At 47.9% G+C, this 26,134-nt stretch overlaps 1 protein-coding gene across 1 annotated transcript in view; it reads right to left on the reverse strand.

Annotated features, from left to right (window-relative positions):
* LOC129211670 (collagen alpha-1(VII) chain-like) overlaps nt 1–26,134 on the reverse strand; it is a 117,236-nt gene that overhangs the window by 78,742 nt on the left and 12,360 nt on the right. Inside the window, exons 2-22 of the mRNA XM_054839122.1 lie at nt 25,119–25,258; nt 21,510–21,690; nt 20,895–21,054; nt 19,255–19,348; nt 18,015–18,188; nt 16,857–17,017; nt 15,742–15,871; nt 14,163–14,279; nt 13,455–13,610; nt 12,819–12,935; nt 10,506–10,652; nt 10,179–10,298; nt 9,442–9,600; nt 7,513–7,641; nt 7,027–7,176; nt 6,183–6,320; nt 5,595–5,741; nt 4,522–4,641; nt 1,399–1,545; nt 1,042–1,245; nt 571–710 (exon numbers count right to left, since the gene is read on the reverse strand). Coding sequence (XP_054695097.1) covers nt 571–710; nt 1,042–1,245; nt 1,399–1,545; nt 4,522–4,641; nt 5,595–5,741; nt 6,183–6,320; nt 7,027–7,176; nt 7,513–7,641; nt 9,442–9,600; nt 10,179–10,298; nt 10,506–10,652; nt 12,819–12,935; nt 13,455–13,610; nt 14,163–14,279; nt 15,742–15,871; nt 16,857–17,017; nt 18,015–18,188; nt 19,255–19,348; nt 20,895–21,054; nt 21,510–21,690; nt 25,119–25,188 — 2,961 coding nt within the window. The 5' untranslated portion in view covers nt 25,189–25,258. The remainder of the gene's footprint in view (nt 1–570; nt 711–1,041; nt 1,246–1,398; nt 1,546–4,521; nt 4,642–5,594; nt 5,742–6,182; nt 6,321–7,026; nt 7,177–7,512; nt 7,642–9,441; nt 9,601–10,178; nt 10,299–10,505; nt 10,653–12,818; nt 12,936–13,454; nt 13,611–14,162; nt 14,280–15,741; nt 15,872–16,856; nt 17,018–18,014; nt 18,189–19,254; nt 19,349–20,894; nt 21,055–21,509; nt 21,691–25,118; nt 25,259–26,134) is intronic.

Raw genomic sequence — 26,134 nt, forward strand, 5'->3', positions numbered from 1 at the left:
TCAGATATCACATTAATTAAACACAAATGACCTGAAATAAATTATCTACTGAGCCTTCCCATTGGCTTTGCTGAGTTGCCATTTAATGCTGAAGGCTTCATTTGCCCTTGAGGTGCTTCACAGCATGGCCTGGGGATTTGGTCTTCTGCTTATCTAGAGGTTGCAGCTACTGGCATGTGCTCTGTCTCCCACCTGGCCCCCCACCTGGGTCTCTAACCATTAGCAGTCTGGATGTCGGCAGAAATGGGGTCCTATAAGGGGACCCATAGTTGACATATCCCTGAGCTCCATAACCTAGACAGCATTTCAGCAGGTCTAAGATTTTCTTTATTTCTGATGACTTGGTCATGGAAAAATAACCAAGAAATGGAAATATATCCAAATAAGTAAGCTGAGATTTAGGAGATTTTTTATTCATGTTTTTGTTAGATACATGTGTTTTTAGGCAAAGCACTTAGCCTTTCTGAGCCACCACATGTGAGTGAGCAGACTGCTGTCATCACAGGGCTGAGCAAAAGGCGAACACCTGGAAGGAAAACACCTTCAGGAAGCAGAATAACAAAATCTTGCCTGTGTCCCTTCAGGCCCAATCTTAGGGAAATAGGAAATGATCCGGAAGACGAAATCCTTCACTTTATTGAAATTGCTCTGGCCAATACTTGAGGACTCGTCCACCAGGAACCCAATGTCTGCTTTGAACTTGCCACAGACTGCAGAGGGAAGAGAGGATCTCAGTAAGCTGGTGGGTCCTAAAGCAGAAGCATGTTTCTTTATGTTTAGGGCAACAAAACAAACCCAAGCACAAATACTTCTTGCGATGCCGAGTGCTGGTGAGTGAGCAGGCAGCACCTTCACCCCACAGGGTAGTGCTTAGAGCTCCACTGAATTTTATGGGGTTTGTGTCTTACCCTTCCTTGACATTGGCCACTGTCACTACTCAGTGAATGAAGACTAGTTTTGGCTCCTCAGATCAGAGAAGACCATGGTCCCTGGTGGTTTTGATCTACATCATCATCAGATCACACATGCATACACACTCACTTGGCCCAGGGTGAGTTGTCAGCAGTGTAGACACTACAGTGGTCGACAGTAGGGTCTGTGGAGTTGGTGGTAGCATTGTGGTCGTGGCCAGTGGAAGAGGAGTGGTGCCCACATTGCTAGGTGACATGGATGGGGATCTCATTGTATCCAATTTTGTAGAAGTCACGGGAGCGATTGGTGTAGGTGACTCTCTGTGAGGTCCCACTGTAAGAGGCAAACAGAAAAGGTGTTTCTTAAAACTCTTTTGGTTATGATGCCACTATCTAGCAAAGCGTCACAAGGTTAGAGAAGCCAAGAAGTTAGCCTCAATAGCAGTTACCTAGGTAAAAGTGCAACACAAGTCTCGAGCCTTCATACCTGTTTGCCCAAGGAGTGTTGTCTCTGGTCCCTCCGTATCTCCAAAGACTGGTCGTATAGAAAACAAATACACTTCTTTGGCACTCAGTCCCGTCACTCGATACGATCTAGAAGCTGCTGATAACAGTTCCTGGGAAAGATCAGAAGCTGTGAAAAAGGAAGAAACGTGCATTGACTGGGAGCCAGAGAAACTCAACTCCCATTTCTGTAGCATCCCATCTTCTAATGACACCACCTCTGGCAAACAGGAGCTTGGGGATGAGTGTGGGCTTTGGAACAGAGGCTCTTGGTAAGACATGTTTGTAAACTGCAATGGTCAGGCCCTAAAACAGAAGGAATAAGGTTGGTTGTGTCTGACAAGGGAGATCTTAAGTACACAAACAGGAAAAGAAAATGGGAATTTGTACAAGTGTTCAGAGAGGGTCCAGGTGGTGTCCGTTTGCAGCAGTTAGCATGTACAGAAACAGAATTCTTTTTTGTTAATAAATGGAAAGTTTGCTGAAAAGTAGAATCAAACTTACTTGAGAAATTTGGTCACATACAATAGATAGTTTTGATTTAAAATAATGATAGGAAAAAATCTATGAAAATGTCAGAATAATGTTTTGACATTTTATAAGTGTCTGTCTTTGGAAAAACTGACTGATGAATTTTGACACCGTTCAAAGTGCAACTTGCAGCTTTTCATTCTGAAATAGCATTTTCCCTTTAAAACCAAAACCAACCAAATGAAAAAGTTTTGTTTCTACCAAAAGAAATTAAATTGGTATATATAATCTGTTTCATTTTCATCCAATGTTCTCAGTTACCCCCAAAAAATTTTGGAAAGGAGGTTTTGCTCCTTTAAAAAAAACCAACACACCCTCTTGCAGTTTGACTCAAACTCTTCTATCCTCTCCTTTTGGGTAGGCAAGTAAAAATAATAATAACTGGTTTAGATGCCATGCTACCTTGTCCGAAGAGATTTGCTGTATGAAACACAAGCTGACAGCTCTGCTGAAGCACAGATCTACGGCAGTCCACCACCCACTCTGCTTGCCTAGACCCCCAAACAAGCAAGTTCAGCTACCAGGAGATACCTGGATCATACCCAGAGAGGGATGCCCTGGCAAGCACATGCAGGAAGAAGTGTGCAACCTTTGGAGAAGGAAGATGGTCTCTGCTGGGGACAATTTTCTGTGAAGAATGAAGCTGATGTTTTGCAAGGGACAAGGCTGTGAGGCTCAAGGCGCAAATGCAAGATTAAATGAACTTCTATTGATTATGTGGATAAGAAAATCATGACTTTGGTACTCCAAGAACAGTCAGGAGAAGACAGAAAGAAGACAGAGGAGGGCAACGTCCAGCTGAACTTCTCCAAGGTCCATCCTGTTGCATGGGGGAGGAAGGCTCTGGACGGAGCCCCGTTGACATGGGTTTGGTTTTGTGTAACACACTGGACAGAGGAGGTCTACAGCTGGAATGACCTCAAGCTGCGGAGAAGGAGACCCAATCTTTTATAGGGCAGGCTGGCTAGAGTCAGCCAGCAGGGAGGAGGGCATTAAATGAGCTTAAAAGAGGGGCAAGGGAAATGGATAATGAGTGAGTACTCATTAGAAAAAAATCAAGTTGTGGAGAAGAAAATTAATCAAGGCACCAAGAGACAAAAAAAAAGAACAAAATTCTTAATTGCCTTTATACAGTAATGCTGGCAGCCTGGATAATTAAACAAGAGAAATTGGAATTACTCACTTATGAGCATAAATTTGATCTCGTTGGTATTATTGAAATGTGGTGGCAAGATTCATCTGATTGGAATGTTAAATCAATAGTTATAAACCTATTTCAGAAGAATCGATCGAGTGAGGGCACGGGGGGACTGTCAGACATGGTATTATCCATTTCTGAGCCCCTGACAACTCTGAAACCAATGATTTTTGAATACTTACGGATCGATATTTTAACAGCATGGCACAGGAGGGGAACAGTTGCATTAGATCACTTAAATCACCCTAGAGAACTGAATGTTCGGTTCCCTAATCACTTATCCATAATATGTTGAGCAAAAAAATGATGCTACCACAGGAGACTTCATCCTGAGTGACATATGTTGCAAGTCTTAAGCTGCCAATACCAAAATGTCCTTGGAATTAAAAAAAATTAAAGCTGACGACCTGGTAACTCAAAAAGCACTGCAGGGAGCACAGGGGAATTGTGTCAGATTCATTTTCTTTATTGACTTGTGAAGATGAACTGATCCCTAGCAAAAAGTTAGTGGCTGAAGCAACAATGACAAGAAACTTGCTGTATTCGAAGAGGTTTAAGCCCACTCCAGGAAAAAAAAAAATATAGCTGTGCTTTAAAAGGGCAAATCCTGTAAGGCCAAATCAATTGGAAACAGAAATGTACACTAGAAATTGTGAGCAATGATTAAGAAAGTTTTAAAAGCTCTTCATTATATAGCAAAGCTTTTAAACAGATAAGAATTAAGGTTGTATGGATGACAAAAACCAACCTTTTTTTGGTTCACTGCAACTATCCCTGATGGACAGGTAGTGACTCTAGAGGAAGAAGCACTGACAATGCCAACCAGCGGGGTTTTTCCTAAGCAATTTTCATGTCTCCTTTTTCTTCCCCCAAGGATTTTGCAATGGCGAAATATCTTGTGAGCCTCCCCAGTGGGCCAACTTCCATTCCCCCCCCCCCCCCGCCCCCTTTCGCCCAAATGAAGAAGCTGAGATGAGGGGATATGACGTATGGAAGTCTCCAGGGTCAAACCTCTGCTCTTTTGCTAAACAGGGTCCAGATGGGTTGAAAAGAAGGAACGGTGTTGGTGCCAACAGTGACAGCATCATTTCCCCCAGATCAAAATGGGCAGCACTTGGAGACATAAGTCATGACACTTGAAGGAAACAGCAGCTACTTAAGGCTGGTGGGGGAAAGGAATTTCCCCCTTGACTATTGCCACTTGCATCTCCTGCAGCATCAGCTGGCTCTAAGACCAGGTACTGAACCCAACAGACCTCAGGGCAAGCCAGATGCATCCATGGTCCATCCTCAGATCCCCTTGGGTGACGAAGCAGCTCACACAGGTGGGAACCAAATTACAAGCCATCCTTCCTCCCCCCACCAGAAAAACATTACCTGAGGCCAAGCGCCATGTTAATAGGTACGTGGATACTCCAGGAACAGCTGCCCAAGTCAGCAAAACGCTGGTCTCTGCAGCCTCCTGCACTGTGAACTCAGTCACTTTGGGTAAATCCACTGTTGGGAAAGAAAAAGAAAGCTTAGGATGGGTAGAAGCTACCACCAAAGCTTGACTGAGTTGAAAGGAAGCTGATTCACCCTTTGGGAGGTTCAAATCTTGACCTCACTGAAATCAAAGCCAAAAGGTCCAGATAGAAATGATGAGCATGAAACACATCTCTGCTACACTTGTCCAGACCTCCAGCTGCTGGTGAATCTCTCAGATGATATCTACCCCAGGGTGCAAAGACGTGTGTGCTAGGAAACACACCTTAGCCTGCAGCCAGCTTTGGAGACCTTCTGCCTCCTTAAATACCGCGTTTCTGGTGAAGGAGTCCCTGCAGCACTTTAAGGGTTTTCCAGAAAGCTGAGTCAGATCAGATCCTCAGCTGGTAGGAATTGATGGTGTTTTTGCAAATAACTGTTGGCAGATCTTCAATCTGGACTGCTGAATGTGTCTCTAAACTGATTGTGAAACCTGAGCTATTGAGATGGACAATAAAGTTTTTGCCTGCACACTTGTACCAGATGCTAATGCTCCCTGAGCCCACAGCATTGGCTCCACATCCCTGATCTTCTCCACCACTTGATCTCCAAATCTGCCTATACTGCAGCATCAGTCAAGTCACATGATGCCACAGAGTCACAAGTGATGTTTGCCTTTATCTATTGGAAATGGTGAAGATATCGTAAGTAAAGAGGTAATTCCAAGATAATGCGTCACAAAAATAGCATCTCATGGTGATTACTGGCAGGGGAAGATGGGCAAAGTCCCTATGTTTCTCAGTAATAGGAAGAAAGGACCAATGCATGTTTTCTCACATGGTGGCTGGTGGGACCGAGAAGTACTAAGATGTCTATCAGCCAGTATTGCACTTTTTCCATCCTCACCTCCCGTCACAGCCCTGGGAATAGACAGCCCCCAGCACTAATGTGATGATCTTGTCCCCATCCACCGGTCCTGTACTCACAGGTTTTGGCTGTGAGGAGGGTGGGGCTTCCCTCCCGTCCCCCAATCATTGCAGACATGCAGATGGTGTAGGTGGTGCTCTCCTTCAGTTTGGGGATCGTGAAGGAGACTGTCTCTGCTGCAACAAGCTGGGAGGTTTCCAAGCCACCTAAGAGGAGACATTCAAAAAAAACCCCACAGTGTACATAGAAATGGCAAAGTAATTGCTATGAACAATCATTGTTACAGCAGCTTCCTGACACAGATCTTATGGGACCAGGCCAGGGAGGAGACTTATGAGCTCATTTTGCATATGGGGAAACTGAGGCACGGGCAGGTGAGACATTTGGTCACAAAGGCATCACGTGCTGCTGGAAGGGAACTGCTTGTCTGGCTTCCCGAATCCCCACTATGCCTACATCCAACAGATATCTTTGTTAGAGACTAAAACCTGGCTCAGTTACAAGACTTCAACCTGCCCCTGTAGACAATATAGTCCCCATCTACCCCAATCATCTGCAGGAAAAGGAATGAGCTGAGCTAAGCTCCTATTTTCTGAGGTTCCTTGTGCTCTGTCCTCATACCGCACCTAAGAGACCAGGTTGCTTACCATTGAATGGCACCCAGGTTATCTTATAGTGAGTTACCCCAGGAAGCCTCCTCCAAGACAGCTTCAAGCTATTTACGCTACTGTCAGTAATCCTCAGATCTTGGATGGTCTGGATGGGGTTGGAATCTGCAAAAGATGCTGCAAAAATGAACCAGGATAAAATGTCTGAAGTAATAGCTCAAGTTACACAGTACCATGGTTTTAAGCTACAGTGCTGAAGAAAGATTTGTGTATTCAAGCAACTTCTACTTTCCAAACATTATCTAGGGATGCCTGACTGCATTTCCTAAAGAATCCATGGAGAGGAGCACTGTGCAGTTAAGGTGAGGATCTCATCCACATCTCTTACTGCCTGCACCAAACCCTGGTGACGCAACACGGGGACATGAGGAGGAGGCCAAGAGAGGACAGATCATCCAGATGCATCTTCAAACACCGTGGGGAGCTGTGATTCAGATGAACTCATGTGAAAAAAGACACCGGAAGGACCCACGACCCCAAGTTTGAAGAGGCAGAGCTACAAATGAAGGAATGGCAAATCTCAAGAGTGCATGCTGTTGAGTTGACCCTGAGTGGTGCCTGCAGAGAGGCTCCTACCTTCCTGACATGGCTGTGGATAAATAAGACTGAGGAGCGTGTTAATACATCCAGGGTTGCCTACCTATGCCAAGCCTGTCTAACATGCCATAAGGACGTGTCCGCTCCTACCCATGGGAACAGCTGTGGATTATTGCTACCAGCCATGAGGTACATTGCTACAGCTCCACCATCAACATGCAATGCACAAGACCATGAATCCAGCCTTTGCATCCCAACACAAAGAGGTTGTTCCACCAGGACACACCTGTGCGGTGAGTCAGAGTCACCTCCGGCCCCTCGGTCTTGCTGAAGACAGCCCGAATGCTGACTTTATACAGGGTGTCAGGCAGCAAGTGGTCGATCCGGTAAGCCAACACTCTACTGCCCAGGTACTGAGTCTTGGCAATCTGGTTTTCTATTTAAAAAAAAAAAAAAAAAAGAAAAAGGATACTTCAGAGCCTGTAGCTCACCAGTGAGGCTGGTGGCATCCCCTCCAAAGGAAACAGCCGTTCCTTGCTGTACTATTGTTTCAGAGCTTTGAGTATCATCTTCGCAAAAAGAAAAGCATGAACACAAAGAGAGAAGGAGCCATCACCAATGGGTGCAAGAACATGGACCATGTTTCTTAATAGTGAGATCTCTTTCCTACCCCAGGCAGTAGATCAGGAGTTTGGAAAGGTGCCTCCCATGGCCATGGCCACAGACATGGGTCCGTGCCAGGGACGAGCACATGCACCCTTTCTCTGCTCACCTTTGCCTGCTCCCACAGGGCTCCAGGTGATTTTGAATTTGGTGGCAGCTGCTGTGGCACTCCATGCGATAGACAGGCTCGTGCTGGTGTAGGACATCACCTTGAAATTGGAGACGTAGCCAAGAGGCGCTGCAAGGTGAGGACAGCATTAGACAGTACCCTGACTACTGTCCAACAGGACTCTTCATTGGCAGTATGATGAGGCCAAAATGATATAAAAAGGTTAAAAGAATTATCTTTGCTTATCCTCAGTGTATCATCATCCTCATCTGGTGAGACACTAGTTTGTACTGCTTGAGGTCTGGGCCATGCATGTACATCCTACCTCCCTTAGCACCAAGGAGCATATTCTGCTCTAGATCCAGGTGGGAGCATCTCTGCAAGCCCAGGACAGGCAGTACAGGGATCCAGGTTGTCATGAGATCCAGATCCCAGCTCCCCCACACTGCCTGCAGGGTGTAACATCTACCCAGAGCTCCCACAGGTGCTGAACATCAGTTTGCCCTTGCTCTTCTTCACAAGGGTCAGCCCGTTATCTCCATACTGTATTCCAGTGTTGCTAGTCACCTTCTGCCACTTTTAAACCTCTCCAAGGATACATCTGGTACTGTGCAAATCTCGCCTCTGCTTTTTGATCATCATGCTCAGCATTGCTGCTTCCCTGCCGCCTCTTCCCCAAGATGCAGCAACCTCAAAGTTTGCCATGGGAGGACATGCTCTGGCCATCAACTAGACCACTATCTTTCTCTATTTTACATCAAGCATTTGCATCTGCTGTCTCTTGTCCAAGCAACCTGATCTTCCAGCACAGCCCTTTGGAGTTTGCCCTTCTTTGAGGCAGGGGAGAGCCCTTGTGTGCTGGGTTTGGCTGGGATAGAGTTAATTTTCTTCATAGTAGCTAGTACTTGGATTTGGATTTGTGCTGAAAACAGCGTTGATAACACAGAGATGTTTTCATTACTGCTGAGCAGTGCTTACACAGAGCCAAGGACTTTTCTGCTTCTCACCTCACCCCACCAGTGAGTAGGCTGGGGGTGTACAAGGAGTTGGGAGGGGACACAGCAGGGACAGCTGACCCCAAGTGACCCAAGGGATATCCCATACCATACGATGTCATGCTCAGCATATAAAGCTGGGGGAAGACGAAGGAAGAGGGGGGACGTTCAGAGTGATGGTGTTTGTCTTCCCAAGTCACCGTTATGCATGATGGAGCCCTGCTTTCCTGGAGATGGCTGAGCACCTGCCTGCCCATGGGAAGTGGTGACCGAATTCCTTGGTTTGCTTTGCTTGTGTGCATGGCTTTTGCTTTACCTGTTAAACTGTCTTTATCTCAACCCACGAGTTTTCCCACTTCCACTCTTCTGATTCTCTCCCCCATCCCACTGTGGGAGAGTAAGCGAGTGGCTGCATAGGGCTTAGCTGTTGGCTGGGGTTAAACCACAACACCTTGTCACCAGGCAGAAAGGACCACATTAGGATGTTCCTCTCCCTTTATCGCTATGGCTTCCTACAGCAGAATTTACTCAGGTCTCATCTCTTTTCCAGCTGGACTCTTTGACAATGTCAAAGACTTTGGCCATTGGTCTGGATTTCAGAATGCCGGAAAGCTCAGTGTGAGCAGATTGGGCACTTCATATCTGACACTCTGCCCAAGCCCATGGCACATGAACAGATCCACTGCAGAGCACGTTGGCTCCAGTTTGTATCTGAAGACTCCCAGGCAGAGAACTCAAAGCCTTTGGGATTCATGGTCTCAGCTACCAGGCACAGCAGGTCAGCAGGGCAAAGGACCACCACCACGGTGCCTCCAACATGAAGTGATGAGACTGGGGTGCAGGAGGCACAGTGTAAGGGCTTTGTAGGGATACACAATGTTGAACCAAGGGTTGTGTGCTGTGGTAGCTACTTGAACGTCCTGCCTGTACTCACATGTCCTGGCTGAGGTTGTGATCCCTGGTCCCTCCACTGAGCCAAAGAGCACATAGAGGGAAATCACATACTCGGTGTCATGGGCCAGGTTGCGGAGCTGGTAGGCTGTGATTGACTTGTTGAGGGCCAGCTGGCGAGGACGGTCTTTGCCAAAGAACTCTTTGGAAGACAGAAAATAAAATAGAAGAGGATAAATACTGAAGAGTCTGGAGAGCAGCTCTGTTGCCTACTGGGAAAGACACCATGTTTTCCCTGGTAGTCCATCTCCAACCCAGCTGAACCTTTGTTGTAGCAGTCTTGTGTGTGCACTGGGGCAAGAAAGAATTTTCCTGTGGTTATTTATGGAATTCGAATGACTAAAGGATCCGAACCAGCTGAGAGGAACCAAAGGCACCAAGCCAGCTCTCACATCCAGGGCCCACAGTAACGTGGGCATGTGCTCTGTCCCTCCCCAGCATCTGCAGGGAGTTGCAAAGCCCCTGCGCTAGATGACTCCACCCCACCTCTTCCCTGAGGACCAGGCAAGGTGGTGTCAGACTCTTGCTCTCTGTGTTGGGCTGGGGTCAGGCTGAACATAGTTGCTGCAGGGACCCTGCCTGCCGGCATCGTAGGTCAGGTCCAGGAATCATTTTGGTTTCAGTTCATGCCTTGAAGTTGTGGGAGAGGTAGCTCAGAGCAGTTAATGAGCTGGGCCTGCAGAAGGAGGTGGAGGTGATGCAGGCTGGAGGAGATCTTACCTGGTGTAGGACCCCAAGCCATTCGGTACCCGGTGGCCCCAGCAACTGAGTCCCAGGAGACCAGAGCGCTGTGGATGGATATCTCACTCACTTTCAGCATCTGGACAGTGCTTGATGCCACTGCAAGAGAGCAGAGTTGCCCACACGCATCAAGGTCCCAACAGCTTCTAAATGGCCCCCCCAAACTGTAATAACCCAGACTGCTTTCTGCACAGATGAGAGGCAGGATGGTGACAACAGATGACACCAGCTCTGTGCTGCCAGCACAGCCGGACCCCCATACATGTCTGCTAGGGCTGTCTCCCACCCCTGCTGAATGGTACTCACCTGTTGTTGCTTTACCGCTCACCACCGGCCCCTCAACATCCCCAAAGATTGGGTTTATGGTGACAGTGTACTCTGTGCCAGGCTGCAGCCCCTGGATCATGTAGTAGCTGTAGATGTTGCTGAGGTTCACGTCCTGGATGCTGCCCTCTGCAAAGGAAAATCATGTCTTGACTCCCTTGGGTCAGACTAAGGAGGACCACCCTCCTTGGGTCTCCTTGTCTGGAAGGGCAGCGGGCAATCATCCAAACAACCACTTGAGAACTACACAGTGCATGAGATTGAATGGCATTTCATCCTCCTGGCTTGCATGTGTGACAACAAGGTCCTCAAGCCTTGGGACAGGACTTAGTGCAACAAGCACAAATCTTGGTTGAGGAGCTAATGTATATGCAGGTAGAAATAACCCACAGTTGCTTGGGCAGACCTCAGGATCACCAGTAGATCAAGGCAACTCACAGCTTTGCAGGCCAAAGAAAATGTCAGGTAGGAACGCACACATGGCCACATATGGGGCTGTGAGCAGTCCCATAAGAGAGTCCACACTCAGGCCAGCCCTGGGTGACTCGGTGCTGGAGTTGTCCTGCCCTGCAGGATACTGGAGCCAACTGATGCCACAAAAGACATTTTCTCATTTCTGTATCCCTGTTGCGGACCAGAAGCCGCTCAGCTGAACCCCTCGGCATCGCTCTGGAGGGAGGCACGGCAGGAGAAGAGTTAAAACCCAATCCCTGGGGATCACACCCTGTTTCAGAGCGGCAGAGACCTACAGGCAGTAGCAGGTTGGGGTTTTGCGGGGGGGAAGCTGCCATTTGCAGTTTGGTCACTGGAGGGTGCCATCTCCCCATCTTCTGCTCCACCAGCACCCTGAGCCCCATCCCCCTCCCTCTCCCACCTCTCATCCCATGGACCTTCTCTCCACATCAGCTGCTCGTTTATGTTTATCTATTCTCTGTCTTAGAGGTCAGAGAAGAAAAATCAAACCCCTCCAGTGCCTGGGACGGCTGCACAGGGATGGGCAGAAGGTGTCTGGATCCCAACGCCACTGCACCCATAATGCATGGCCCCGGGATGAGATGGAGCATGGGAGAAGGACACCACAGGGCCCAGTGGCAAGGGTGGGCTGCCCCTTGGGATTTTTGCCACCCTTGGACATGGGGTGAACAGGTATCAGGTGGAAGAGCTGCTCGGAAAGAGCAAACCTGGAGCGGAGGTGATGTGCCCTTGCCGCTTCATCTGAGGATGACCCGCACTGTCCCCTCAAGAAGGGGTGTCCCCGCTCCAAAGACATGGCAGGCTGAGCACATGTGTGTGCTCCATTTCTAGCTGAGGTATTGAGCAAGGACTGGGTAAACAGCTGAGTTTTGGAGTGTGCCATTATTTTTTTTTTCTGGAGAGACATTCACGAAGCAATAAAAGCAGTTTTATATCTTCCCTGTAAAGATTTTTCCCTTATGATGACCTTTGGAGCTGTTCTCTAATTAACCCCCCCTCCTCTGGTGGGAGATGTCTCCTTATTTCATAAGCAGGGGAACCGAGCCAGAGGAGAGCGTGCTATTTATTCCAAGCCTGTGATGGAACCCAGGTGTCCTGACATCCCATCCCATCTTTGAACCACGGAAACATCCATCTCCCGAGGCCAAAATATGCCATCAAACCTGAATTTCTAACTTCTGCTCCCCCACACCAGCAATGAAAATATGTTTGGGTTCAGGGCAGGGGAGAGGCTCCAGCTGCAAATGCAGATCTGTCTTCGAACACCAAAATTTGTCTGAGAATGAGGATGCATTATGGGAGGCTGGGGGATAAAACCAGGTCTTAGCGCTGCAGAGAGAAAAGCAACAAGCACAGGTGCTTCCAGTCTGCAATGTGGTCCCCGTCACCCCAAAAAGGGGGTAACCCCAGATGCTCAGGGGCTGTGGGATTTACAGCTCTGCATGGAGTATTTACCAGCTTCTCTCCAGCTATTAACCCTTTCCAGAGGTACTCAGATCCAGTAAATCCAGCACTAAGACCATTTTAATGAGGCTGGGTACCCGTTAGCTTGCTTTACGCAGCGCCAGAGCGGGTATTTTTGCACCCACGGCAGAGTTTACCATCAACACCCACGGCACAGCTCTCTGTTGCAAGCTGCCGATTTATCCCCACATGCAGAAAACTCCACCATTCACAGATCCCAAAAAAACCCCTGTTTTCCTCCAGCTTCTTGTTGCATTTCTGGACACAGAAGGTATCAATGCACCCAATGTCTTGGGGACCTCACAGCTTTCCATGTCCCTGCCCACCAATGCATGTACCTCACTCCTGAGTCTCTACCTGCTGATGTCCAGGTGAGCCTGTACCCTGTTGCTCCCCGGATGGGGCTCCACCTTGCCTGAAGTGTGTCGGTGGTCTCGTTCTGCAGCAAGATGTTTTTCACTGGCAGGAGCTTCACTGGAAGGAGGACAGGGAACAAACCTTTCAGAGCACCTACTTGCCAGTGGAGGACTTTGCTGGCTGCCCTCCCTGCACCACTGTTCCTCCAGCCCATCTTTCAGAAGGAGAGGGGTTTCTAAGGGCTCCTGACCTGCCTGACAGGCTGAAGGCATCTCATAAAAGCAGTAGTGAAACCACCACATCTATGACCACTGCTTTCCAGGACCAATGCCTCTAATGCACCAACCTTGCTTGCTTTATGCAGTATGGGTGCAAAATGGGAGGGCAAATGAGGCTCTGGCAGATCTCCCACCCTTCCTCCCAAGCAGTGTGATGGTGTTCGAGAGTGTCCATGTCCATGCATGTGATAGGGGGAGAGCAGGGCTCAAGGTTGGAGTTTGGAAGGACCTGCTGAACACTATTCCTTTGATGCACACGTAGCTGCAGTGCCCACCAACTGTGAGGTGCTTAGCAGCGAAGGGTGTGAACACAGCATCCAGGGCAAGAAGGGACCAGACACAGAGTCAAACCTCTTACATGTTCTCCCCACAGCAGTCACAGGCTGGCTTGGTCCCTGGGGGTACACTGCGTAGATGCCAATTTTGTATTCTCTATCCTCCTGCAAGTTATCCAGCACGTGGGAAGACACATCACCCCGCAGAACCTGCTCGTATGTCATTCCTGGTCTGTTGGCTGCAAAATCAAGAAGAGTGATGGTGAAGCCTTCCCACTGCCTAAGGTCTACATCCCATGGTGATGTCTTCACAACACAGTGAAGAGCATGCACAGGAGCTGGTTCAAGTGCATGGTTGAAGTCTCCCATCCCATGTGATGTTGCTGAGGGTTACATCTGTAGCTAAGGCTTGACATATCCATGCTGTCCCCAGCCCTCCAGATCACACGAAGATGAGTGTGAGCCATACTGAAGGCTTGAACTCATCCCACATCCACAACAAAGCAGGCACTTGAGTATGAAAAATATCCAGGGCAGGTCTGGATGTGACAGTGCAAATGGGTACAAGGAATCCACAGCATCACACCCCATCTTGTCCTTCAAAAGCAAGTCCTTCAGAGGTTCCTGGAGGACCCATGCTGTCTGGAAGAGGCTAACCTGGCCTCCTTCCAGAGTAATGTCAGGAGCTCTGTGGTGCATTGTTCCTTGGACAAAATGGCACCTCTCTTGTCTTTGAGTCACTGCTCCTTTTAAAGTAAACTCCAAGAAAAATTAATAAATTCTGAACTCACCTCTGGGGATGTAGATCTTGTAGCCTTCCAGCTTGCCCAGTGGAGGCGTCCAAGCCACCTTCAAGCTAAAAAGTCCTTCTTCTATCACACGAAAATTAGTGACTGGAGGCACAGGTGCTTTGGAGTACAAAAATATTGCAAAAATTTATGTGACAGTGCTGTAATAAAGTGCCATGGCAAGGATCCTTGGAACATCTTTTGTCTTCAAGGACAAAGGTGAGCAGCACCAGTTCTCCCTATTCTCTCAGCTGAATCCTCAAAAGCAACCACTCCCCCTCTACAAAACCCTTGTCCACTTGAAAAGTGCGCTGAAAACCCCCAAGGCAGAGTTCTTGTGGGCTTCCTCTTTGAATGGTGTTGGGAACTGTGAAATATCCACCCACTAGGCATTTCCTCCTGAGCAGAGAAAACTCTGCAGTGGTTTCACGCAGACTGAGCAAGGACACATGAATCAAATGCTACTCATGCCTATGGACGCACTCTTACAAAGAGGAGCCCATTTTGATCCATCCAGCCATGGTACACAGATTTATAGCTTCTGCCTCTGGCTTCATGTTGGGGATAATAAGAGAGGAGATCAAATGACTTTATTTCCACCCATAAAGACATTCCATCTTATTCCTGGCAAGTACATATGAGTCAACCTCACTGAGGTGCTTTATTTATTCTTCCTGTTGGAGATCTTCCCTCAAGAAGACAAACAATTTAAGACATTTCAGGGAGTGGGAAAAGAAACAAAAGACAAGGAAAAAAGGAATAATTCTTTTCAAAACCCCTCTGGCAAAGCAGGCTTGGTGCTTCATCCAAAACAGTGAGGAAAGCGGAATTAGCGCACCCCTTAAACTCTTAAAACCTCTTAAAGTAGTGCAGAGACTTCTGGGACAAAACCTACTCCATCCATCACATCTGACCCAGTGTCTTGCACACCAGAGTTTGGCCAAGAGTGAATTTGCTCCTTTGTTTCCAAGAACCTTGTCATTACAGCCAGCCACGTGACAGCAAAGGGATTTGGCATGGCAGATTGCAATCCAGAGGAAGACTAGATCATTTCATGGGACCAGAGGTCACTACTTGGGGCATTTCCTAAAGACCATGATCATACCACCTTGGTGTTCACCTTGAGTGAAACGAAGCCCTAAGTGCATGCATAGTGCTAACCCAAAGCTTTTGGACCATCCACTTCTGAAACAAGGTGTTCAGAATATACATCTCTCCATAAAACTCATGTCTGTCTTTCCCAACCCATGGCCTCCAAACGCTTCCTCATCCCAGGTACGTGGGTGTCACATTAACTGAATCCCAGCCTGGACTCGTTAAATCCTTTTGCTTATTAAGTCAGATGATGTGAGCTATCCAACAAGCTGAACCCTCTGCTCTTAAGTGGGTTAACAGCATGTGTTGCTCAGCACCCACTCACAATCCTGCACCCCACACCATGGACATTTGCACTGATGTTCCTCCTACTCATTCCTACCCATCCATCCCTCAATCCTCGCACGTAGGGTTTTAGGGTTGTTTTTTTCCTGTGCCCACACACACACAAGGAACACACGGGGATGACTGCAGAAGAGACACTCACTTGTTTTCCCCTTGACAGCTGATGACTCCCCCAGGGCATCTGCATAGACGGCCCTCACCGTAAAGACATACTTGGTGTTGGGTTTCAAATCAGTCACCAGCACGGTACTTTTGTCACCATCCACCACAATCTGTCACACAGGGGGACAAAGGACATCATTATACCTCCACGACAGTAGAAGACCCCCATGTTTGCGACAGGTTAGTTGCACGAGGCTTCACATCTGATGTGAGGTGACTTCCATGAGAAGGAGCCTCTTGAAATGCACTAACTCAGAACACTGCAACCTTCAAATGATACCTGGGTTCACGCTATCAAAGGACAGTGCCAAGGGTGAGTTTCACGAGTTAGCCCAGAAAAAACTCCATGAAAACAAGGGTATGCATTAGAGTGAGGGTGGTCCCCAATCCCCTTAAAAAAAAATGGAGGAAAAGCCACCATCTTTGGCAAAGAAAGTTTCTTTTAAACTCATAGAGGGAGGCTTCAACATAACCTGAGGGCAAGAGAGGTGGAGACAACTTCTGTGTTTTCACTAAATTCTTATGAGATTCTGAAGCAGCCAAGGATGATCATTCCTGTTAAATACAATCTTAATAATTCATATAATTAATAATCTTAACCTTAATAATTTACACTTTCATAGCTTCATTCTATTATTAGGAATCAAAGCTTTTAGGCATACATCTTCTATCCTTCAGTCTCGCTCTCAAACTTTGTGCATTGACCAAGCTGAACCTTAGCAAGCTGGCACACATGTCAGCATCCCTCACACAAGGACACGGCAAATCCAACACCTAAGCACGTGGAGATCTTACCAAGCTTGGCACCAAAAGGAAGAGGAGATTCTGCTAGGGAAGCTGGATGGAAAGTCCGTCTCACCACAACAGCAATGCCAAAATTAGCACGAGCAATCGACACACCTGCAAAACCGATGGTCTACCTACAGAGCTTCACTTCAAGCTTCAGGAATTTATGCCAATACACTGGGCTGTGGTCAGGATGGCTGAGGGTTATGGTGCCATCTCCTAACCAGGCTGTGCCATCAGCAGCCTCAGCAGATCCCCTAACATCGGGACCTACATCTGGTGCTCTGCAAGACGGGAATGCAACTCTACCTGCTGCTGGTCCTTTGAAACTGGCTGCCCTGCAGGCAGCAAGGGATGCAGATGGACACGGTACCCTGTCACCCTCCCTGTTGCTGGCATCCACGTGAGTCGCAGCGAGCTGTGGCTCTGCTCACTGACATGCAAATCCCGGGGGCCGATGATCTTCTCAGCTGCAAAGAGAGAAAGGAAAGGCCTTTGGTTTGGACCATGGTAGCAGTGCTGTACACGTGCAAGCTGTTCGTTGATGGAGTCAACACATTTAACGCAGAGAAAGCCTCGGGTGTAGATGGCTCTCACTAGACTGAGAGCGCAGAGGCAGCTGGGATCTGTTTCCAGGCCAGAGCCATGCAAGCAGGTTTTCTTTTGGCAAATTGCTTGACAGCACCAGAAGGGAAAACAAAACTGGTTCTGGCTACGTCTCCCCTGTGAACATCTGCTTAATGCATAGGGCATCAGCTCCTTCCTGCCTTTCTCCTTACTGCCACCAAAAACCAGTCTGGCAGAAAGCTTGAACTCTCCATGAAAGGTCACAGGAAGCTCTGAAGTGCTACAGAACCACAGAGACAGCAAAAAAAAGACCCTTTAAGGACACAGATGAAGTTCTCCCAAGCTCTTCCCCAAGCTTTTAACTCATCTTCTCATGAGTTTGTGTGCCAAGAAGAGGGGGAGAAATTCATTGCCATCACCTCTGGATTCACTGCAACATCAGTATCTCTTTAGGGAGAGATCTAGATCTCTTTGAAGATCTCTTTGGCTGTTTGCATTTTCTGCAAGGAATGAAGTTCCTCCCGAGACCCTGAGCTGTGCTGCTGGAGTTCACCATGAGAGAGAGGCCCATGATGAAAACCCACAAGGAGCAGAAATTCTGCCCTAGCCCATTGCTGCTCCTTTTGTTTGAATCAGCAGCAAGACTTTCAGGATCCAGTATTACCAGGCAAACCATGGAGATGCAGACACAAGCAAAATACACAGGACCACTGTCCCCAAGCAATAGATGCTCCATGAGCTGGTTGCTCCTCTAGGGTCATCCAATCCCTAAAGCTCCCTTGTGATGAACACAGGGGACATGGGAGGTCCATCTCCATGGTGAGGCTGGTGTGTCCAGGGATTGGGAAGGGGCTGGTTCGAGCAGGTGGAAAGCAGGATAAAGGGAGAGCCCTGACGCACCTTGCACAGTCTGCTTGATGGGCCGTGGTGGCTCTGAGGCAGTGAAACAGAGCCTTCGAGAGAGTTTGGGGGCCACATTGTGGAGTAAGTGGAAATCTTCAACGTAAAGCACATGCTCTGCAGTGGGCTCTGAAGCTATCTTGTTCAGTTCATTCTTGTCAGCATCCTTAATTCCTAGATGAAGAAGAGGAAAGGAGGACATCAAACACCATCCATGGGGCAGGCCAGGCATTGGCAAGGGCTGTCAAGAGCAAGTGGGAGCAATGTGTTGGCCTTTTGAGTTTTACACCAGCTTTGGAGTCATGCTGCCCACGGCAAAGGATGAAACAAGTAATGGAGTCTCAGGCTGGATGGGCAGAAGTGAAGCAGATGAAGCCTCTTCCATCAGGGAAAAGAGGTCAAGGTATTCTCCAGAGGCATGTTAGACATTGCCCCAGGGTTTTTGGCGGCTGCTAATGGGCCAAGAGGTGGAAGATTCTCTCAGGGTGGAGACTGAAAAAGAGCAGGGCAGGATGTGGCCTCATCCTTCCCATTGGATACAGAGACATTTCTGCTCTTCTAACGGATAAGCAGACAATGGGACTTTGGGAAGCTGCATGAAAATTGTGGGGATTTCTTGCGGAACTAAAAAAGGGGGGAAAAAACCCCAATAAACCAACCCTCCCCTAATTTTCATTTCTCATTGGTCCAAATTGACCTGCTTGCTCTCTATTATGAAACACCATCACCATCCCCTTCTTCTTCCCTGAAATGTCTGGTGAAGGGAAGGATTTGACTTGTAATAAATGGCTGTACTTAGTTCTTGGGGGTTGGAGGGGCACTGAAACAATTCCTTGCCCATGAAATTATTCTGATGGACATTTTTAACGTAGCTGAAGTCAGTCTCCGAACCCCATTAAGAGAAACCTTCAAAAGTAAAAACATTTCATTTTTGAAAATGTCACATCAAAACATTTTGACTTTTATGGAACTATTTATTGAACTCCTCCTGAATTCGCAAGTAGTTTTGACAGATGCAAACCTGCAGATTTCCACTGAATAAATCAGCTATCGACAACAACAAAAAATACCCAAGCACAGCACAGATTTGATTTTCCCGTACTTGCGGTAGTTGCTAGCGGCTAAGCCTGGGGATGGGTGCGGTTTTTAAAGGAGGGGGGTGTCGAGCATCAGGAATCTTCCCCAGTGCGTAGAACATTTGGTGGCAATGCTGCATGTAACTTAGTGTGTCCATACGTACCTACAGCAAACACTGTCACTCCCTGATCCTGCAGGATCTGGGCTTCGTCATCAACTGAGTCGCTGGATTTCCCGTCCGTGATCAAAACAACTACCTACAAGAATTGGCGTAGGAGCCAAAGGATGAAAGATCACAACGTGAGGAGGTCACAAGGGACGGTTGCAGGATTTTCACACTGACAAGCCAGACCTTGGATGAAGTTCCTCTCTCTAAAGGTGTGGGCACTTGAAAATAAATCCTTCAATAACCCACACCTCTGGGGTAACTCACATGAAATCAGCTTTTATGAGCATGAACTGGGAAGGAGCAGAGCATAAATGCTGCTGGTTATGACAGTATCTTCTCTGCACATCTCCTCCTGCTTGGCTGTGTCCCACCTCTGCTTGGGACGGTAACTCTGGCTCCAGAAGGAGATTAATGCAGTACAGAGAGAGGATTCACCCCTACAAGTCCATAAGAGCAGCTCTTAAAGGAGGACTCAGCCAGATCCTGGACAACATACTTGGCTGGTGGCACCTGGATGGTGCTATCAGGTGGTAAGAAACTCTCTCAGCCACATCTTGGGTTTACATGACAGCCGACTTAGCAACCCCAGATCTTTCAAGCTTTTTGGACAGTCCCATGTCAGATCACGTAGCAGGAGATATGGCCAGCACATGGGATGCTATAATGAAGACATACCCTGCTGCAACACCTTTAAGCAGATGGTCGAGGTGGGTAGCACATCCCACCTGTAGCATCACGTTTCTCTCCTGCTCTGTGACTCAAAGCACATCTCACTGACCACAGCGATCACACCACACTGATCTCATGGATCACACAGACCACATTTGGCACGCAGGATCTCAGAACAAAGGAGAAGGTGCAGCACCAAGCTGCAAATGTGGGAGGTCCATGGGAGGCAAAAGCTGGCTGTGATAGTTTCAGACTCGATTCGTGGGCTGTAGCCACTCCCCATGCAGCTGCCCCCTTCTTGATTTCAAGACCATCTACCATCGGAGCAGAGCAGAGCGAACTGTTTCATGCAGCCTACAGACCAAACCAGAATGCAGCACCTTCTCTTTAGCATCCTCAGCACCCCTTAGAAATTATGAATAAAATATTTTTTTAAAAAATGATCTGAAGAAACCAATGACCCAGAGCTGATATCTGAAAGGTAAAGACACTGCAACGTGTCTGCTTTTCGGGTCAGATGCTAACTGTATTGCCACTCTGTAACCAGAGTGGATGTGTGCAGACTATTAGCAACAGCTACTTGCACCAACATCACAACTTGTCTCCTTGTCTTAATCATGCCTTGAGCCTGCTCTATTAGCTTATGCCGTAAGTGCTCTGAATTTGGGTACTCATCTGGAAGCATTTAAGACTGGAGCACTGGGTCCCTCTGCAACCCGTGGGGAAATATGAGCATTTTTAAAAAGTTAGTCCTTTGAAAATCTGGAGGTGCCTGTCTCCTTCTATCACCAATAAAGTGACCTGAAACTGGATGAGCTCCTAAATGAGGTACCTCAACTGCAAGCCAAAAGTCAGATGGAATAAATAAAAACCAACCGGCTCATTCATGCCTTCAGGCAAAGAAGTTAGAGGTCTGATCCCTACCAAGGATGACACCATGGAAGTAATCACAGAAGGTTGCTGACCTTTGCTGCATCCTCTCGCAGCGTGTCCAGGCGAGACATGGCATGAGCTGCAAATGCCAGAGCTGACCTTGTTTTTAAGCTGCTGCCTTTGAGGGAGAGATCCTGAATTGCCACCAGCATTTCTTCGATGTTCACATAATCCGTGAGCTCAATACTCATCCTGGGAATGAGAAATGGGGGAATATGGGTGAATAAGAAGCAAGAAAACACTGTTGTTACAGCAAGGATGCAGTGCTAATAGTAATGACCGGCAATAATTTTGACGTTTAACTGGTCACACTGGCTCCTATGTAGGTAAGGAGACCTCTTCACAGTGGTCAAGGGAGTCCAGGGTATGAGCCCCAGAGCCATGTAACCACAAAATGCTATTAAAATTGGATGGCAGTGAATTTCTTGTGGCTGCACTAAATGCCAGCCTCCCTGCCGTGAAAGAGCTCCCCATGGCCAAGCACATCTAGACTCTGGTGACACTGCTGGGGGTTGAACTCTTGCTCTGCTCTTGCAATGGTTCAGCAGAGCAGCAAGAGTTCTCTAACCATGGGGACATGGTTGCCCATCTAGAGCTAAAGGGCTATAGAAACCCGGGTGCTGGCGGTAGAGGATGGACTGACCCACCTTGGTTTCTCCCCGTAGAGTGCCACCGCCAGCCGGATGCCTCCTTTGCCCATCACCACGTTCTCAAAGGAACGAGCCATGCTGCTGATGAAGTCCTTGACCAGCTTGGAGCTCTCCCTCCCTGCGCCCTGTGACTGCCCCACGAGGAACAAAATGTCGGCCACCTCCGCCGTCCTGCATGCTGAGGGAGAAGAGGGGCAGGAAGGCTTATCTCACACCATGCAATGAGCCAGCCAGGAGATAAACCCCTCTGAGTCATGTGAACCCCTGAGATATTGCAGCTAAGGAAGAAAGACCATGCTTTAGTCCTACTGCAGTGGGTAATCATGGGCTTCCCAGGGCAACAGGCTGCTTCGTTCACTTTTATTTCCTCCTAATTCCCTGTTTGTCTGTTCTTAGGGGAAATTTCTCATTTGAAGCACAAACACCGAGACCCAGACCTATCAAGGCATGCAGGTCTGTAGAACTGGAGTGCCTGGGGGTTTCATATGCCCAGAGGCAGACATCGACACCTGAGCCACGCACAACTGAATTTTGGGAACGTGGCAGCTCTGCCACCCCGCCAACCATCCTGAGCTTCTTACATCAGAGTCTCCAGAGCCAATGGGAGACACCCATACAGACATGGGGCCACCTGGCAACCCATGCTTTGCCAGCCCTAAAACAACCAAGTCTTCCAGTCTTGCACGGAGAGAGCTCAGGACGCTCCACACATTCAGTTCTGCAACACTCCCCTCTTGCCAAGCTGCCAGCGGCCCCAAGCGTGAAAAGTATCTCGTGCAAAGAATGAATAATTTGAGCATTTTCCACCCAAGCCAGAGCTATCTGATGACAGCTGGCAGGGAAGGGACAGGTGTACAGCGAAATTTGTTTGACAAACATCAAGGCACATTTCCTTTTACAGTGTTCAGTCTCAATCGAATTTAATTTTCTTTAGGCATCCAGTAAGTACATTTCATGGACAGAAATCTGATGACTTTTAGGGATGCTTAAATTAATGAAGGCTCTACAAGGGAAGTTCAAAATTTATATTTTATTTGGTGTTTCTCTCCCTTGCAGATAGATGCTGAGTTATTACTGTAGGGCTGCTAAAAAGTAAACCGCGCTGACTACTGGAGGAGGGCTTTCTGTATTGCAGACTTGTTCACCAGGACTGGGCTCAACCTCTTCATGTTTTGTTGTTGGTTTTTTTTTTTTTTTTTTTTCTCCATTTTGTGCTGCTTTGGACTTCACCTAGCCACTGCCTTGACTTTCAGCTGCAGGTCTGGAAATCAACTCACACCCAACCAGGCTGCATCAATTGTTCCAGTTTGCTGGGGAGATGTGGTAGGCAGGGTTCTCATGCTTCTGCTGCAATGGAAACTCTGTTTTAGCTCGGCCTCTCCAATTTACCTGACTTTTATCCCATTTCTATAAGCAGACTCCCAAAAACCCTTGGAAAGATGCAGGTTTTGTGCTCTCATTCATTGCTGTGTCCCTGATCAGTCCCCTTTGGCCATACAGAGGATCATTTGCCAGCTGCAGATGGATGGCAGTCCAAGGGTCTTTGTTTCGGGAGTTTTTGGTTTCTCCATCTTTCTTTATGCCTCCTGACACTGAGCTCGTCATGACTTAACACTTCTGTTTACTGCAGAAAAATAATGACTGGCTGGTTTTGGTTTAACTTGTACCCAGCTGGGAATATAAAGCACTTGCCCTTGAGAAAAATGGGAGACAATTATTTCAATTTTTCTTCCTAGAGCTGTTGAGATGTCCCTTCCCTTCTCAATCCTCCATAAGTGCTTTTCAGCTGAGATGTCAGGGGTGTCTTGGAGGCAGCTCAGCTGCTAATAGCAGATCACCATAAGCTCTTTTCCAAGCTGCTGCTTCTATTTTGGATCTACCTCTTTTACCTAGCTTGGACCTTGATGCCCCTGTTCTCCCAGAAGGACTTGGAGGGAAGGCAATGCGAGTCCTCCTTGGCTCTGACCTCAGAACAGATGAAAATTGTTCAACAGCTTCCCAGGGTAACCACAATCTGGATTGCCACAAGAAAATCCCAACGAAGGTTCAAGAAGATGGAGAAGACCTTCCACCAGCCCTTACAAAATCACCCACCTCTTGGAGCTACTCAAGGCAGTGCAGACAGCTTTTCCTGGGAGACCTGCATTTTTGGCCCTGATCTGGAAAACATACTCAAAATGCCATTGGTATCAGAGGGACCTTTGCCACCTACCTCTCCACATCCCAAATCCCCAGAAAGCCTCCTCCAGAGTCTTGCTCTCCCTGCACGATGCTCCTGCCCTTGTTTGCATCCAGGGATAACGATGACAAAGACAAGCAAGAGCTCCAAGTGATTAAAAAGGGCAGGATGGTGCCCCTTTCTTTATAAAGGGGAAACCAGAACCAATGCTGTGAGATGCTGAGCTAAGAGCTCAGCACCTTTCTGAAGGGGCTCAGCTTGGCAAGAAAACCCGAGCGCATTTGTGCTGCTTGGATCAGGTACGTGAAGCTGTCATTGGAAACATGTGATGTTAAGCACATTTGGATTGGTACCTTCTGGAGAAAATACCAACGCAGACAGCTATATTAATCACAGGGGGATATGATTTTATTTGAAATTTTCCATGCACCTCCAAAATTACCACGTTTCATCAATCACAGGTTTGCCAGAGACATCTGTAAACGTTGATTTATTGCACTGTTCCCAGCTTTGAATTAAATAGCATTATAGTCAAGTATATTGGCTTAATTGACAGACAGGAACTTAATCAAGTTAATTTTGTAGCTGATGCCAAAGCTTCCATTAACTCCTTGTTGAATGTACTGGATTTAGTCCAGGTGAATTTGCACCTTCAAAGCCTGGGGGCTTGTTGCTGCAGAACAATTTGAAGAGGGAGGACGCACTGCCTCATACCCAGCCCCATGACAGTCCTGGGAGCTCTGGATTCGCTTCGTAGGATGCTCACAAGGAGCCTTCCCTTTCTGTAGGACCCCAAGGCTACAGAGACATGCCATGGATCGTGCTGTAATTCCATGAGAGGGTCCTTCTCTGGGGTCCTTTTGTGTCCTTCCTTTTGGGCCAAGCCCCTCCTCCCCAAAAGTTCTTTGTGGGCTTGCACAGGCAATGGGAAGCCAGGGAGGAGGTGAGCCCTTGTGCCATCTCGACTCTCTAAATAGCAGCAGGAGGCTTCAAGGCTGCCTTGAGATCTACTCTCTCATATCCCCTGTGTGGTGGCTTCTCCCAGTTCTTGGAGATCTGAAGAGGAATCAGGATGGGACAGGTTTTCTCTTTCTCCCCACCCTCCTCTGGAGCAGCTGAGGTGGGACAGCATCAGAGGCAGGACACCGAGCAGAGCCCTGATTTCCCCATAAATTCCCATACAGCAAGTCAGGTCCTGCCTGCCTTTTGGGGCCAGCTGAGCTGCTCTGTTAGACAGATGATCCCAACCTAAAAGGACTCTAATGCAAAAGTCAAAGGCAACAGCACTACAGCTCCACCCTGACAGCTTCTGTGTGTGTATCCATGACATTAGCAGAAACAGCTGCTTGGAAAAGGTCTTTTTCTCCCTGCTGTGTCTCAGCATCACCCCCAGCTGCTGCATTCATGGTAGCCTGCTTGTCACATACCTTCATGAACGGCCATGGCTCTGTACTGCACCACAGCCACTGCCAGGGCAAGGACCTGGGCATACGACATTTTCCTTTTCCTTGGGAAGAAGTTCCTTCTCGGTTCCTGGAGTCAGCATACAGCCTGGAAAGTCATTCATCTGCAGGAGAAAAGAGGCTTTAACGCATGCCATCTGAGTACGATGCTCCCAACTGCCTTCAGTGGCAAGGGAAGCTTTTCTCCAGCTACAAAGGCTCATCTTGGCTTAGGCAATTGGCGTTAAAGTCCAGAAATCCACTAATTCCTGTAACTCTTTGCTGATGCTGGCTACAGGGGAGAGCTCAGCTTTGCTCCCCCAGCACCTTTTGCTGACAGCACCCTTTCAGGCAACAACAACCTTAGGCAATTGAGCCTAAATGTGAATAATAGTGGTGTGATGAAAGAGGGAAACATCTGCTGCCTCAATTACGCAGGGAGGAAAGATCACTAGGAGATCACTGCAGACAGCAATCACCTGCACTCAAGTTTTTATCACCCCGTTTTGGGACTACCCTTCAGGTTCCTAAATCCAGGATTAACTGTCTTGCACTTGCTGCCCTTGGAGATCCAGCCCACCATCACAGAGCAGCTGAAGGGGGCTGAAAGCTCTGGTTACTGCCTATGGACAGTTTAGGGACTCCCTCTAGAAGTGCTGACAGCTCATTAGGGCTACAGAAGTCTCCCTCTGTGAAGCAGGGACTTCTCTCTACGAAGCAACAGCTGCAGCAGAAGTGGCATTACCAGAAGGGGGTTTATTCTTTTTTAATGGGCAATAAAAAGTTTTTTTCCTGTTCTGAGCCTCACCTGCTAGTCTCGGGCTGAGCAGATTTCACAGGGAGACATGGACTACTTCCAGGGTGGAAATCACAGATGTGGGGAAAAGACGAGCTCCATGACTTCATCCAGCCTAGCTCTTTGCCAAGGCTGGATTGTTCCTTTCAGTTAACAACACGCAACCTCAAAATCACATTGCATTATAGATCGGGTCTCTTTTGGA

This window comes from Grus americana, chromosome 1 (assembly GCF_028858705.1).
Source record: "Grus americana isolate bGruAme1 chromosome 1, bGruAme1.mat, whole genome shotgun sequence".
NCBI classification, from domain to species: Eukaryota; Metazoa; Chordata; class Aves; order Gruiformes; family Gruidae; genus Grus; species Grus americana.